The sequence below is a fragment of the Gossypium hirsutum genome, chromosome D06 (genome assembly GCF_007990345.1).
Source record: "Gossypium hirsutum isolate 1008001.06 chromosome D06, Gossypium_hirsutum_v2.1, whole genome shotgun sequence".
NCBI lineage: Eukaryota > Viridiplantae > Streptophyta > Magnoliopsida > Malvales > Malvaceae > Gossypium > Gossypium hirsutum.
In genome coordinates, this window is record NC_053442.1 from 2,471,897 (window position 1) to 2,487,805 (window position 15,909).

At 32.6% G+C, this 15,909-nt stretch overlaps 3 protein-coding genes across 3 annotated transcripts; all 3 read left to right on the top strand.

Moving 5' to 3' along the window:
- The first annotated feature begins 366 nt into the window (after window positions 1-366).
- Window positions 367-2,742, top strand: LOC107938324 (U-box domain-containing protein 31). Its single transcript, XM_016871432.2, has one exon. The coding sequence runs from the start codon at window positions 987-989 to the stop codon at window positions 2,322-2,324; it is 1,338 nt and encodes a 445-aa protein (XP_016726921.1). The 5' UTR covers window positions 367-986; the 3' UTR covers window positions 2,325-2,742.
- A 4,068-nt stretch (window positions 2,743-6,810) lies between these two features.
- LOC107938333 (uncharacterized) lies at window positions 6,811-10,782 on the top strand. The gene is made up of 3 exons (XM_016871445.2): window positions 6,811-7,567; window positions 8,177-8,364; window positions 9,944-10,782. The coding sequence occupies exons 1-3, from the start codon at window positions 6,943-6,945 to the stop codon at window positions 10,457-10,459; spliced, it is 1,329 nt and encodes a 442-aa protein (XP_016726934.1). The 5' UTR covers window positions 6,811-6,942; the 3' UTR covers window positions 10,460-10,782.
- Window positions 10,783-13,384: 2,602 nt separating this feature from the next.
- On the top strand, window positions 13,385-15,177 carry LOC107938330 (protein PHLOEM PROTEIN 2-LIKE A10). The gene has a single exon (XM_016871441.2). The coding sequence runs from the start codon at window positions 13,722-13,724 to the stop codon at window positions 14,910-14,912; it is 1,191 nt and encodes a 396-aa protein (XP_016726930.1). The 5' UTR covers window positions 13,385-13,721; the 3' UTR covers window positions 14,913-15,177.
- Window positions 15,178-15,909: the final 732 nt, after the last annotated feature.

The following is a 15,909-nucleotide window of genomic DNA, read 5'->3' on the forward strand; positions in this document are numbered from 1 at the left end:
ATAAAAATTAAAAAATAGAAAAAATTAATTCAACCCGTTTTTAACTCGGTTCAATGAGTCTAATCCCTTCTTCCAAATCGATATTTTGACCGATTTTTGATCTAATCAATCTATTCGATTAGTCTAATCCAATTCTAAAAACAAAAATCTAAAGTATATATACATATTTAAAAGATCAACCATGTCAAATATATAAGATCAAATTAACATAAAAGTAAATAGACTAAAAATTATTAAACTATAATAAATGGATTAAATTTGTTAACCATACATAATAGAGGGACCTTTTATAAAAATTAACCATTTAAATAAAATATTTTAAAATTTTAATAACCTGACTTGCCCCAAAAAGAAGAGCTGTAAGGAAGACTGTGCTATTTTCTTTGAATTTCTTTTTTATAAAAAAGAAAAAATCTCTTTCTCCTTTCAACAACTAAAGCATTGTTAAATTCACCCAATTTCCTTTTAGTCCCACCCCCAAAAATTTCATTTCCCACCCTCTCTTCATCAACAAATTTGATGTCTTTGTTTTATCTTTGATTGTTCTTTTACCTCTTTGTCTCTTTTTCCCCTTTTCCTTTTAGCTCATCTGGGCATGGGGTTTTGAATGATTTTATCACTTTTTTTTTTTAAGAATCTTAAAGAGGAAGTTGAGTTGTAATAGTGAAGAAAGATTGGTTTTTTTTTTTAGTTTTTTACCGTCAATCTTTTGATGATGATGATGGGATTAGTGGTGAAGAACAAGGAAGAGGAAGCTGCCCTTTTGACCAGAGAAAGACATTAGATAAAGCAAAGCAACAATGAAAAGCAAAAGAATGGGGAAGACAAAATGTCCCCTTTGATTGCCATTCAATGAAACACAAAAGGTGTGTTATAAAATAACAAAAAAAAACCCTTCCTTCCCTTCTTCATTATCTTTCTTTTTGTGTGAAAAAAAGGGTCTTTGTTTGTTTGTAGTGTTGTATTTGCAAAAAGGGTATTTCAAAATGCCAATGTATCAACCATCTAGTAGAAGGGAAGTTGATAGTCAAGTTCTAGATCTAGAAACAGCTGTTAAAGATGGTGTTTTAGGTGGTGGTGGTGGTGGTTGTGGTATAATAGCCACTGGTTTTGGTTCAGAGAAATTGGATCTAAAGCTAATGATTGAAGAGCTTGAACCTATGGATGTACCAATGGTGTTCATATGTCCAATTTCTTTAGAACCAATGCATGATCCTGTTACCCTTTGTACTGGTCAAACTTATGAGAGATCCAATATTCTTAAATGGTTCTCTTTAGGTCATTGTACTTGTCCTACCACTATGCAAGAGCTTTGGGATGATTCAATGACACCAAACAAGACACTTCAACAGTTGATTCATAGTTGGTTTTCTCAAAAGTATTTGGCTATGAAGAAAAGGTCAGAGGATGTACAAGGAAGGGTTAAAGAGATTTTGGAGAATTTGAAGAAAATCAAGGGTCAAGCTAGAGTTCAAGCTTTAAAAGAGCTTAGACAAGTGGTTCAAGTTCATGGGACGGCTAAGAAGACTGTTGTTGAAAATGGAGGTATTGGTTTGATTTCATCTTTGTTAGGGCCTTTTACAACTCATGCTGTTGGTTGTGAGGTAATTGGTGTACTTGTTAACTTGAACCTTGACTTGAATTCTATGTCTGATTTGTTGCAACCAGCTAAAATATCTTTAATGGTGGATATTCTAAATGAAGGGTCTATTGAGACTAAGATAAATTGTACTAGATTGATTGGAATGTTGATAGAAGGGACTGATTTTGCTTCCCAAAATGTTGCAAGTTTGAGTCTTTTAGTCGGATTGTTAAGGCTAGTGAAAGACAAGAAGCATCCAAATGGTGTAGTAGCTGGTTTGAATTTGCTTAAAACCATTTGTTCGCATGAACCTGTTAGGAACTCATTTGTCAATGTTGGGGCAGTTCCTCAATTAGTTGAGTTGATACCTGGTTTGAACAATGAATGTTTGGAATTAGTCCTTCATATATTGGAGCTTTTGTCAAGTACACCTGAAGGAAGATTGGCTTTGAAAGATTGTCCGAGTACTATACCGAATGTGGTGAAACTATTAATGAAAGCTTCGGAAAACTGTACTCAGCTCGCGTTATCGATATTGTGGTCCATTTGTAAGTTTGCACCAGAGGAATGTGCTTCACTTGCTGTGGATGCAGGTCTCGCCGCAAAGCTCCTTTTAGTTATACAAAGTGGTTGCAATCCCGTATTGAAGCAACGATCGGCCGAGTTGTTGAAACTATGTAGTCTCAATTACACAACTACGATCTTCATTTCCAAGTGTAAGCTTACAAGAACAATTCAATGAAGGGCAAAATTTTGCAGCTTGTCGATATACACATGACTTCCATGACAAGTGGAGGGTGACAAGCTTTTCCGGGTTTGAAGAACTTGGAATGGAATCAATCGGGGTTTCCGAGGTACCCTTTGCTCTCTTGTGTATACTAATGAATTTTCACTATATAAATTGTTTTCACATGAGGTAGCAACATAATGAGGGGGGTTTTGAACTTACAGAAAAGTTGTGTTAGTTTACCAAAATTCAAAATCTCTTGTATGTAAGCTCAAGTTTTCTGTTGATAAATTTCCAATAATTTTCCAACAAGGTCTGTGATTCAATCTAGTTTTATGTCAATGGTTGCTTTGTTGTTGTTCCAATCTACATGAAGAGAAAATGCAAGTGTAAAACTCATACAAATGAAAAAGCTTAGAAGGGATTCCTTTTAGCAATTGTGTCACTTGTAATTGTAGAGCTTCTTAGTTAAAAATTAAAATGTGTTGTATTTACATTCAATGCACGGATTTTATGCATTATCAGTCAATCAGTCAATCAGATGATATCTCGAAGTCTCCAACATCGAACTATACATAAAAAATGGAAGAAATGAGAGTTAAAACATAGTTTCTTCAACATCAATCAACCTACACGTGATGATCATGTTGTTTTTAGAATGATATTCAATTTCCAAGATGCTTTAAAAATATGTTGTAGGAGATGATGACTACATAGAAACAAAAATAGAATGATTAGTTTCAAGTTTCAAAGACTTGATGAGGTACTTGGGTTCCCCCTTTTTGTTGTCATGAATGCATTGTTTCTCACACTCCTTAAAAGTTAAACTCGATACTTGGTCCCTCATCCACTCAAGGGATTATCTTTTGCCCCACAATGTCACGTAGCCGATAGTATAATGTTTTGTATAGTTGTGCAAATTGGTCGAGTGGCAAAGTCATTGCAGATTAGTTGTAGCCATGAAGTGTTCTATGTGGTTTGGTGGTCTTAGCTAGGGTGCATGGTGGACTCTATAGATCAACTAAGACAAGGTCTATGAAGGGTCGTCTGCGGACCATTCCATACGAAAGGTTGCTTATGGACCATTCCATGCGAAGGGTCATCTGCGGACTGTTCAATAGCTTATCACGTGTCATGTTCTGGTGTAGGTCTAACAAAACCGATCGATCAAAATGGTTCTCGCGCTTATGTGAAACGACAAAGGGTTGAATCTTAGATAATGATGATTCATTGTCATTCAATAACGAAAAGCATAGGTAGCTTATAGTGGTACGTAAATAACATGGGGTGCACGTAGAAATCCCATGTGAACAAGCAATTAAGGCTAAATTCCAAGGTGATGGATAGTGAGAGCCAAATAGCATGAACGTGTCCCATATGAATTAGCCGCCCAGCCCGACGGCCCGCCCGAAATATGGGAGGGTTCGGGTAAAAATATAGGCCTGGAATATGGGCTTGGGCAAAAAAATGAGGCCCGTTTAAAAATGGGCCGGGCTCAGGCTCAACTTTTTTGGTCCGAGCCCAGCCCGACCCGGCCCGGCCCGAATATAATAAATATTTATTTTTTATTTTTATTTTTAAATTTTAAAAATATTTTTTATTTTTTATTTTTAAAATATTTTTTTGTGTTTATTAAAAATCGGACCGGGCCGGGCTCGGGCTTATTTTTTCTGGGCCGGGCCTGGGCAAGATTTTAGGCCCATATTTTGGTCCGGACCGGGCCCGGGCCTAAGAGTCGGGCCAAAATTTTTTCCGGGCTTAGCCCGGCCCGGCCCATGGGCAGGTCTAATTAGCAAGGACCATCCTGCAAGTTGCAAAAGTCTATCTTGTCTAAACAAGAAAGGCAAGTGTTGAAAAAAAAAAGGATTAGACTGGTTAATAGAATTGATTGAATCGAGAATCGATAATATGTTTAATTTAGTATATATCATCAAACCATTTTATTTTTAAATCGGCTAAAAGCTCGAAAAAAAAATTTGGTTGAAACTTCACAAAATCTATAAAATCAAATGAAAAAAAAATTGAACCAACCCCAAATAAGCTCGAAATAAAATTTTAGTGGTGAAAAAGAATGTACTACTTTGGTAAATAAAATTGGTTGAATTGAAAATTAGTATCACATCAGTATATTTATATAAATTAGTATCACGAGTCAATTAAATATCAACTTAATTCGAAAATGATTAAAAATATATATATTTTTATAATTTATAATTTATAATTTAACAAATATTACTATAAAAGTGTTATATAAAATTTATGCAAATAAATCGAAAGCTCAAATCAATAAAATTAATAAAAAAAAATTAGTTTATGAGATGGACGACTAAATCTTATCCTACTAGAAAAGCAATGTTGAAAAAGGTTGGACGAAAACAACCATAAATAAATAATTTTAACAGTGTTAGCTGTTCGACTTAAATTTTAAATTGTAAAAACTTTTAAAGATAAAGGTATAAGAACTAAATTTTAAATTTACAAAAAGTACACGGGCTTATGTCATATTTTAACCTATGCAAAATTGTAAGAACTTCAACAATTTATCAACTACATTATTTAATAGTAGAGAAATTATTTGGTACGTTGTCAGTGAAATTTTTAGACTCCACAAGTAAGGTCAATGGTTGACAAGTGTCCTATAGGGATATAGCAAAGTATTAAAAAAATAAATATTATAAAAAAAGAGATACATGTCAATTTTTTAAGGCTGCTTATGGAATAGAGAAAGCGCGTTGCCAATGTACCAAATACCAAAATGAAATTTATATGTTATGAAATTTGAAATTTTAATTACGACTTAGGTAGCGATTAAATTCGTTAACTAGAATGAGAGGGTTGTTTTTTTGTTAATATTATGTAAAAATAATAAGGTGATGGTTTTATATTACATATATTATAATATGTTTACCGTATAAAATTTTGGAAATGACATAATTTAACTTAAACAAATTTAATGTTACCATTGTGTGGCCAATATTGAAATTTCATAATTCAATTTAAAAATAACAAAAAAACCAAATTAGAGCATATTTATTAAATTCACAACATACGCATAGTATAGTGACTAATAATAGAATTTGACATTATCAGACAATTTTTTGAAACCTATTAGTTGACTATATTAGTTTCGGCTAGTTTGAGTGGTTAACTAAATTAATCGAAATTTTTAAATGTGTTTTTTAAATAAATTTAAAACATAAAAAAAATTCATTGACAATTTTTTTTAATTCAAAAAAGTTTAAAAGAAATAATAAAAAGATCAACAAATAACACAATAACAATACTAAATTAAAAACATTAATTTTTACTTTTCTTTATTTAATTTTTTTTTCGTTTTTGTTGAAATTTTTAGTTTAATTTTAAATTTTTTCCTAAATATATTTAGTTTTCATAATATATTTTTAAGCCCAATATTTATAAGTCCATTAATTTTTATAATGTATTGGACTTATCTATAGTATATTATTATTAATCTCGATTAATTATTCGATTTCGAATTAAATTAACGGATAATTAAAAATCTTAAAAGCTTTTAACCGACCTCAATCGAATTAAATTTGGTGGCCAACCGATTAATTAAATTAATTCGATTTGATGGATTAATTTGATTAAAACTGAAAAATATACACATATCATTCCCACAATTTCATTTAGGGGTATAATGCCAGCAATATATGCAAGAGTTGAAAGTTTGAGCAATCTCTCTAATACGCCCCCAATTCCAATTTTCCTCATTGTTGGTCATTTTTTCCACCATAACATCATTGCCACCCTGCATGTTGCCACTATTATAAGGTCGCAATGAGCCTAATTCGGGTATTATATGTCATCCTAAATCTAATTCTTGTTGCGTTACCTATTGATTAATAAATACTTTCTTTCAATTGATCATATATCTTCGTAAGTAGGTGAAAAAATCAGTTACTTTGCCTCTTAAATCAAATTGTTTGTCTAAACACGTGTTCTGACAAGAGATTAAACAAACAACCAAAAAAAAAGAAAAAAAAGAAGGAGAAATCTGCACACAATCGTTTCTTAATGTAGTTGTTCAATAAATGATTTCATTTCACAAATGATTCAACCACTTATTGTTTAAAATCTAATATTCCCATATAAAAGTAATTGCAGTCCTAATAACTAGTCTCAACTTGTTATAATCGTTCACCTAATATCTAAGTTACAAAGGTGCAAAAATACAATAGAAAATAACAAAGATAAACTTAATTAAATTACCATAGCATTCTCTTAACCAATGCATCTTCACATATGTATTAGCTGCCTATTTATAAGCTTACAATGACAGCCTATCCGATCAGCATACTCCAAGATAAACTCTCCTTCAATATGATAATTAAAATAAATAGCATTTAATCTTATCTCAAAATAAAGTAAACTTTATCTCGTGGTTAGATCAAAAACCCATTTATAGGAGAAATTATAGATTTTGGACTCTCATTTATCGAAGAATAAATTGTGATTTATTGGTCGGGTGAATTGACAATTATAGTAAAGTCAAAAAAAAAAAATCAAAGTCAAAACAAAAGAGATTCAACCATATATAATTGATTGCTCCACTCTAATGAAATTCAAAAAAGTTCAAAAGGAAAAAGGGCAGAAGAGATAATAAAGAAGCATGTCATGGTTAGCTCGGTCACTAGCGAACTCGTTTCTTCTTAACGAAGAAGATGATAATGAATCAGCTTCTTCAGTAGATGAAGAAAACGACGTTGCAACGCGCCAGTCTCAATCATCCTCCCTTCCTCTTAGGCAAAGCCTTGAACTCGAAGAAACCCAGTCGCTACAACAACATTCATTGTCCCCTCAACAAATAGCTGAGCATCAATCGCGTGGTGTCAAAGAAGACCTAACCGAGCTTAAACAAACCCTAACGCGTCAACTCTGGGGAGTCGCTTCCTTTCTTGCTCCTCCTCCTTCTCCTCGGACCCAATCCGATTGCCTATTAGATGATGTATCGTTCTCTAATTTGAATCGAGTTGAACCGTCTGATTCTGTGGCGTTTGAGGGGGCTGAGATCGGGGGAAGGTTGTTGAAGATGGCGGCGGCGGAGGATTTTCCGTTTGGATCCGGGGAAAATGAGGAAGAAAACGGGAGGGAAAATGAAAATGAAGATGAGGCGGTGGATCAGGTGTTCAATGCGGTTGGGTTAACGGATGAGGTGTTGACATTTGCGAGGAACATCGCGCATCATCCAGAAACGTGGTTGGATTTCCCTCTTGATCCCGATGAGGACTTAGATGGTAATTTCCTGATTAATCTGACCTCATTCCATACTCTGACATGCAATTTTTCTATTGATTTTCTGTTTTTTAAGGCTCAAGAGCTCAACGCATCACCAAAAATTGTTAATTTTGTTTGAATTTCAATTAAATACGGGATGGTTTTAGGGTTCTACACCTTTATGTTAAAATGCCAGATTGATGCCACCTTTATTTTCCTAGGCCATTATGTAAGCTAAATATTTCTATTGTTGAAGCATTGAAGGGCATTAAATAAAGAAGTTCAGTATCATGAAAGTAAATGTAATTAATCTGCTGAGAACTAGTGAAATTTAATTGACTGGGCTGAAAACTTATTTCCAATGTTTGTGAAATTCGATCAAGTGCCACCTTCTTTGCTTAAATTTTCAAGCTTTATATTATCTTTGCATCTTGCTTGATCTGTATGGTTTTTCATGTATTCTTTGCTTCTTTGGCTAGTACTTTTGATTTATAAACTTCAATTTTGATCATAATTTCTGGGATTTCATTTTTTATTGTTTTTGTGTTTTACGAAGAATCAATTCACGCAAATCGCAATCAGAGTTTGCGCGCTTATCTGATTTTCCTCCATTGTTTTCCTTGTTTTAGATTTTGACATGTCGGTTGCACAACAAGAGCATACTATGGCCATTGAACATCTTGCTCCCAGACTAGCAGCTCTTAGATTCGAACTTTGTCCTTGCCATATCAATGACGGTTACTTTTGGAAAGTTTATTTTGTTCTTCTACATTCAAGACTTAACAAGCATGACGCAGAGGTTCTATCTACACCTCAGGTCAGTTGCTTTTCATAGAATCGATATCATCGGGCACCAAATTATCGTTTTTACTTACATTTTGGTTCTTTTGGCCCCTTATCCATCACTCTTCCTTTTTCATTGTTTTATTTTTCTTGGCTGTGGTTGTACATTTTTAAAATTTAAACTTTATTTGGTGTAGTTATATTCTGTAAATATTGGAACAAGAATTATTGGGTAAAAGTACCATAGAGGGCCCTGTACTAGGAGCCAGATTGCATTTTGCCCCCTCTACTAAAAAAATTGGCAAATTAGTCTTTTTACATTAAATCAAAGAGTAAATTAGTCCTTTCTGTTAAAAATTTCATCTATTTGTACTGTTAAGAACTGATGTGAATGACAGAATAACCAAACAATGACATCTGGTGTGCCAAATGTACGTCATGCTGAAGTACGCAAACCAAAATTTAACTGTATAAATGGATGGAATTTTTAACAAAATGAATAATTTGCTCTTTGATCTAAGGTGTAAGGATTAATTTGCCCATTTTGTGAGTATAAGGGGCAAAATACAATTTGACTTTTACTACAAGAGCCACTATAGTACTTTTACCAAAATGTTGCAAAGTCTGATAGTCAATTGATAGCAGATTCCCTTGCATTCTCGGCATTCAAACAAGAAATCCACCTTTTGCACCTGCACTCTAGCTAATCTTCTCCCTTGGGTTCACAATTATCATTTCCATTTACATGATAGGTAATATATTCATGTGTTTACAACGACTGGAAAGTCTGTAGCACATTTGTGTGTCTGTATAAACCGCAACCTTCTTTGCTTGGTTTCAGTGTGCTGAATATGTCGGACAAGAGTTTCTTCCTGTACTTGTTTTCTTCTTTTTAAATTATTCTCTCCATCCATTCAAGAAAGTTACGGTTAGGAGTCCATTTTCAAAATTGGTTTTCCTTGGATTCTTCATGAATTTTTAGCTTAAGTTTTTTACGTATGCCCTGAAAGGAGTAGACTTGGATGATTCTTGATTCTCTTTATGCCATGGCTGCTAGGGATGAGAAGCTCGGTTCAATAACATTTCATATTGTTTCATAAAAGTGATGGTATTGGACAAAAGTAAAATGAATGCCCTGTACTAGGAGTTAGCTTGCATTTTGCCCCCTTTACTTAAAAAATGGGCAAATTAATCCTTATACGTTAGATTAAAAAGCAAATTGATCCTTTCAGTTAAATTTTCATTCTTTTCTACCATTAAAACCGGCTTGGCTGACAGCATGACCTGACAGTTACACGTGCCGTGCCACATGTACCTCATTTTCACATACAGGGATCAATTTTTAACAGTAAAAATAGATGGAACTTTTAACAGAAAAACTAGTTTGCTTTTTATCCAACTTACAGTGACTAATTTGTCTATTTCTTTTAGTAGAGGGGGCAAGATGCAATTTGTTTCCTAGTAAAGGCCTCCACGGTACTTTTACTGATAGTATTGTTTTTCTAGAGATCTGATCTAGATTCTTTGTCCACTTTTTATGTCCTTTTCTTTACCAAGCATATGTAGACAATATTATTGATTAATTCTCTAGGTGGCTAATCTATTTCCGGCAGGTGATGGAAGCCAGAACATTGTGGATGAAGGAGCTACAAAAGCAAACGAAGCGAGAAACTGATTGGTACGGAAGAAGCACTTCCCACATAGGAGGCAGCTCTAGTACTTTGCACAATGATCTTATTCCTTCCTCATCCAGTTATTTTGCCTTCGAGACCACATCACCTAGGACCTATACTTCTGAACCTACATCCAGTATCACAACAGATTATGAGGAAAAGCATCCACTCGAAAGTACCGAGATGCCAGTCATAGATAAGTCTGTTATCGAGGAACATCCGGTGTCTAGCACTGAGGATAAGGCATCCTCAAAAATAACAATTCCAACTTTTGAAGATGATGATATTGATTGGCCAGAAGATGATGATTCCGAATACGGTGGTTATGGTGGAGCTACGATTTGTGTGGAGAACGAAGAAGATATTTCTTTCAGCGATCTCGAGGATGTAGATTATAGTATCACCCCCACAAAATCAAAGATGGTTTCAAAAGGATTTGAAACTTCTAAAACATAAGCCCGTTATATGGTTCAGTTAGGCATAAGATCCACTGGTCGGGCCGAGTATAGAAACCGACAGCAACGTTTATGCAGGGGCAACGGTGGCAGGTGCTGAAGTTGAGTGATCAATCAAAGTGATAAATAGAGTGATATTTTGTCTCGGTTTTCTTTGATTTTGTACAGAAAATCTGTATTTAAAAAGTTTCCTCCTTAGAACATGAGGTTTGCCACTTTGCCCAATAGATATAGGATATATGCATTTTTTTTTAATTTTTTGCTAAATTTTATGGAATGATTTGATAACATGATTAATGAGATTCAATTTTGATTTTTTTAAAATATTTATAGTGGATTGGTAAATTGTCATACAGATTTTTGTACTAAGAGTTGGATTACAATTTACATCTTCTACTCAAAAAATGAGTAAATTAGTAATTGTTAGTTAAATCAAAGAATAAACTAGTTTTATTAAAAAATTCATCAATTTTTACTGTTAAAAATTGGTTTTATACATAAGGGTGAGTATTTGATCTAATTGAGTGAAATTGTTAGGGGTAAATTAAAAAATTGAAATGTCAAATTAAGATATTTTAGTTTGATAAATTTGAATCATTAATTAAGCCCTAAAATTATTATTTTAAAGTTTTTTTTAAGTTTTAACCTATTTATATATTCTTTAGATTTTTTTTTTAAATTTTAAAAATATAAATTTTGGATTTTTTGAATACTTTTTAATTTTAAAAATTATTTTAATTTTTCTTGAGCGAGAGATTAATTTGTTTATTTTCAAAATTGACATGGACCAAAAGGGTATTTATATCAACTTGTCATTCGAATTATTCGAATTATAAAATTCAACTCAACTCAAACTCAAAACTCGAATTACTTATTCGAGTTGACTTAAAAAATCGAATAACTCGATTCAATTAACTCGAAATTCAAATTGTTTTTTGCTTTGTTCTCGAATCGAATCAAGTTTTGCTCGGCCCTACTTATACATCAGCATGAGGTACATGTGGCAACCACGTGTAACTGTCTAGTTATTCCGTGAATCACATCAATTTTAAAAATTTTAACAAAAATGATTCGTTTGCTATTTAATCCAACATACAAAAATTAGTTTATCTAATTTTTTAATGAAAATAAAATAAAATATAATCTAATTCTTATTACGGGTAACTCTATAATAAATTTTACCGTGTATATAGGATATGACTTGTTGTTTACGTTATCACTAATAATTGAATAAAAAATTGTCGTGAAAGATGGAGTCTTTAACTTACTTCCATCTCTTAATTCTAATAATATACATTATCTAATTTGTTTATGTAAGGATGGATTGTTAGATTTCGTGTAAAATTGGTGCAAACAAAACTTATGATCTATTCCTTAGATTTTTTTTTTATTTCTCAAGGTATCTACCGGAACAAGCCAAATAACTAATTTTTTACATTCTGTAATATCCTCGACTATCGGTTAAGGTAGGAAATATCATTGTCAATCCACTTAATTTTCGTGGTTTTGTAGATTATTAATTTAATCTTTATATTTTTAATATGGTCAAATTTATTCATTGTATTTTTCAAAATGATAACTTTTAGTCATGTACTATGTATAAGAAATCGATTTGATCCATGTTCTCTGTTTTAATAGTTTTTAGTCCTCATACTTTTTAAATTATGAAATTTAAGTTTATTTTAAAGTGTCATAAATACAATTAAAGTTTAAATACAAATATAAGTCCGAAGAACCCCAAGTATCAAATTATAGCATGGACTGATTGAGGAATTATAAAGTAGAATCAAATCATTATAGCATAATCGAAATAAGAATTGATACAATCCAAACTAAAGTTAACAAACTAGACTAAAACCCACATATGATAATTACATATAATGAGACTCAAAGACCCACACGAGTAACTGCATATGGTGAACCTTGAACTTAGGTATTCAGTACACAAACTAAATTCATAACTTTCTTTATTCGTTTGGGTAGTTGATAGAGACCATTCCCCACCGTGCCTCTAAGTGGTTATTGGTACATAGTATAACCGGCCTTCTTTGAAATATAAAGGTTTTGATACTCTAACTTTATTTATTTTTTAGTTTTTTTTAGTCCTTAAACTTGTATTCTTTTATCAAATCACCCTAAAATGGATAAAAATAATTAATGTTTGTTAACTTTGCTGACATGGCATACACATGAATTGACACGTGGATTACATGGCAACATTTAATTAATTTTTTAAAATATAAAAATATTAAAAAATATTTTTATAATTTTTTGAATTTTTGAAATTTTAAAAATTTAAAAGATTAATTAAATGATGATGTGTCATTCACGTGTGTCAGCAAAATTAAATGACGGTAATTTTTTCATCCATTTTTGAGTGATTTGACAAAAAACACAAGTTTAAGGGTTAAAAAATTAGAAAAGTTAGAGGTCTAAAATGACTTTTCTATAAAATTAGAGGGTAAAAAATGTCATTATTCCAAATATAAACAAACACCTAACAAAAGAAGGATAAATTATAATTTCGGTCCTTTTAACATGCTCAAATTCAAAATTTGTCTTTATACTCTTTTTTGGTACAATAAAGATTCAAATATAAAAGATGGGCAAATTAGTCTCTATAAATTAGATTAAAAAGTAAACAGGTTATTTTGTTAAAAATTTTATCTATTTTTACAATTAAAAAATAGTCTCTATATGTTAGCATAAGGTACAAATAGCATGTTGCGCGTCATTGTCGGATTATTCCGTTAGACATATTAGTTTTTAATTTAATGTATAAAGACTAATTTACTTATTTATTAAGTAAAAAAAATAAAATGAAATCTAAATTCTATTATAGAATCTTACACGAAAGATTTACCATGGGTTGTTACATGATATTATCTATACTAATAAAGGCAATGCTCTGATACAGCGTCGTTTAATAAATAACGACAAGACACCCCGCCTCCTTGGAAAAATCAAAGCAGAGAAAAGAGATTCTCTGGACCTAAATTTCGGTATTTTATTTATCAATTTGATATTTTTTTCTTCATTTCTGCAACCAGGTTCGTTTCTCATTATCGTTACTGCAAATCCAATAGTAATTATCGTAATTCAACACCAAAACTAAAAAAAAAAAACCTTTTTATCTATACAACTGATCTTTAATTTCTCTTCTTCTTTTTTTTTCTGGGGTTAATTTGCTTTTTTTTAGTCTTATTTGAAAAAGCCTCAGGGTTTAAAATTATTGTAGCTCTGGGTTTCTTTTGGGGGTGTTCATGGATATGGAATTGGTGGAAAAGGCATTGATTTTTTCACGTAGGAAGAAAAAATGGCTTATTTTGTTAGCTATATGTGGTGTTTCTGGTTATGGGGTTTACAAGGTGTATAATTTACCTTCTTTGGTGAAGAAAAGGAAGAGACTTTTAAAGCTGTTTGGAGCTTTGGTTTCTTTAGCTGAAATGGTCTCTGAATCAGCGGAGACCATTAATATTGTCTGTAAGGACTTAAGGGAGTTTTTACAATCTGAATCTGATCAAATTCCTAATAGTTTGAAACAGATTTCAAAGATTGTGAGATCAGATGAGTTTTCCCAATCTTTTATTAGGGTTAATGAGGGTTTAACAATTGGAGTTTTGAGAGGGTATAAGTTAGAATCAAGGAATGAGAGTGAATTAGGAAAGGTTATTATGGAGAATTCTAGCTTGACTGATAAGGTATTGGATAGGGTTTTTTCTAATGCTGGGACTGGTTTTGTATCTGTTGTTGTTGGTAGCTTTGCTAAAAATCTAGTTATGGGGTTTTATTCAAGTGGTGGTGAAATTGATGGTGAGTCATCTGATGTGCCTAAATGGGTTAATTTGCTTTATGATGATAAGTCTAAAGAGTTAATGGCTGAGTGTATACAAAGATTTGTAAGCACGGCTGTTGCGGTTTATCTTGACAAGACGATGGATATTAATACTTATGATGAAATGTTTGCTGGGATGACCAATCCAAAGCATGAACACAATGTGAGAGACATTTTGGTTTCTGTTTGTAATGGTGCTGTGGAAACGTTGGTGAGAACGTCGCATCAAGTGCTGACAAATTTGAGATCGGATACTTGTTCCATTGTAGAACAGAGTGAGAACACCAAGGAAGAAGCATCTTTAAAAGGAGTGAAAGAGGGCAAGGGGAACTCATTTGATAAGGTCTCGTCGACGTTGGCAGTTCCTAGCAATAGGAAGTTTGTGGTTGATGTGACTGGGAGGGTGACTTTTGGAACGATAAAAACCATAATGGAGTTTCTGGTATGGAAGCTTTTAGAGGGTATGAAAAGAAGCATTCATGTTGTTCGTGATGAGGTTGTGGAAAGAGGACTTGATGTTATCAGATATGTCGGTGCAAAGTCTTCCATAATTGTCACCATTTGTGTCTCGCTTTACTTACATATCGTTGGTGGTAGCAGGGTTCTCTTGCAGGCTTGAATGGGTTTGTTCTCTCTTCTCATGGAACTACAATGAAATCTTAATAAAGTTGCCTTCAATGTATATATATGTCTCTCCTGCAAATAAAATGTATTAACTAGGGTCATTTTAGCTTTAGGAAAATACTGAAATTCCTCCAAATTTATTGAATTATTCAAATGTATACTCGATATTCTTATGCTGTATGTATACCACAATTATGGTAATTGTTGTTCCACAAAATTGAGTCATTTAGAAATCAAAGTTGCAGAGGATGTTCACACTACTATTATGCTCTCAGTTAAATTTCCAATGCTTGTGCCAACTCTTTGACCATTTTGAATAGAAGTTTGTTCCATTGATCATCACATCACACTTTCATGAACTGTGATTTCTCTGAGTAGGATGGGATTTGCTTATTACTGTACCTACTGCAGTCAGTTTCAGTCAATGCCTTTCAAGATATTAATTCCTATGAGCATCATTTCTTGCCTAGGAAAGTTTTTGATCATGTTATATGATTCTGATGGATTATATATGATGATAGATTGATTAACATTATGACCTATTGTAGATGCTTGTTTTTGGTTACTAATTGTTCTATCAATAGTAGCTTCGGGAAATATTGTTTCTTACAAGAGCACCTTTGGGAACGTCATGTCGGGAACAACCTTGGAAGGTTGGCAGAATTTCTAGGTTGTTCCACTTTTGGGATGCCTTGGAGAGCTTGGTCTGGAAGCTCAGATACAAATATGTTCTTAACCTTTCTTTGGAATACAACTGCTTCCTCCTTATTTCTTCATTAAACAAAATATGCATTTACACTCAAGACCTTTCTTGCTAAAATATTTTAACTAGGTGTAACTTTCATGTACCCATCCTTATACCCATTATTCATATAACTTACCTTCCATTATCCACATTCAAATAACTTCTCCCACTTCCATCACCCATTATTTTAGCATGTTCATTCCCACTTTATTATAATTGTTCTTTAATCATTTCTTTCCAAGGCCTA

Coding starts and splice junctions, on each gene's coding strand:
- LOC107938330 (XM_016871441.2), top strand. CDS start 13,722: ATGGATATGGAATTGGTGGAAAAGGCATTGATTTTTTCACGTAGGAAG.
- LOC107938324 (XM_016871432.2), top strand. CDS start 987: ATGCCAATGTATCAACCATCTAGTAGAAGGGAAGTTGATAGTCAAGTT.
- LOC107938333 (XM_016871445.2), top strand. CDS start 6,943: ATGTCATGGTTAGCTCGGTCACTAGCGAACTCGTTTCTTCTTAACGAA. Junction 7,568..8,176: donor TCCCGATGAGGACTTAGATG/GTAATTTCCTGA, acceptor TCCTTGTTTTAG/ATTTTGACATGTCGGTTGCA. Junction 8,365..9,943: donor AGGTTCTATCTACACCTCAG/GTCAGTTGCTTT, acceptor TATTTCCGGCAG/GTGATGGAAGCCAGAACATT.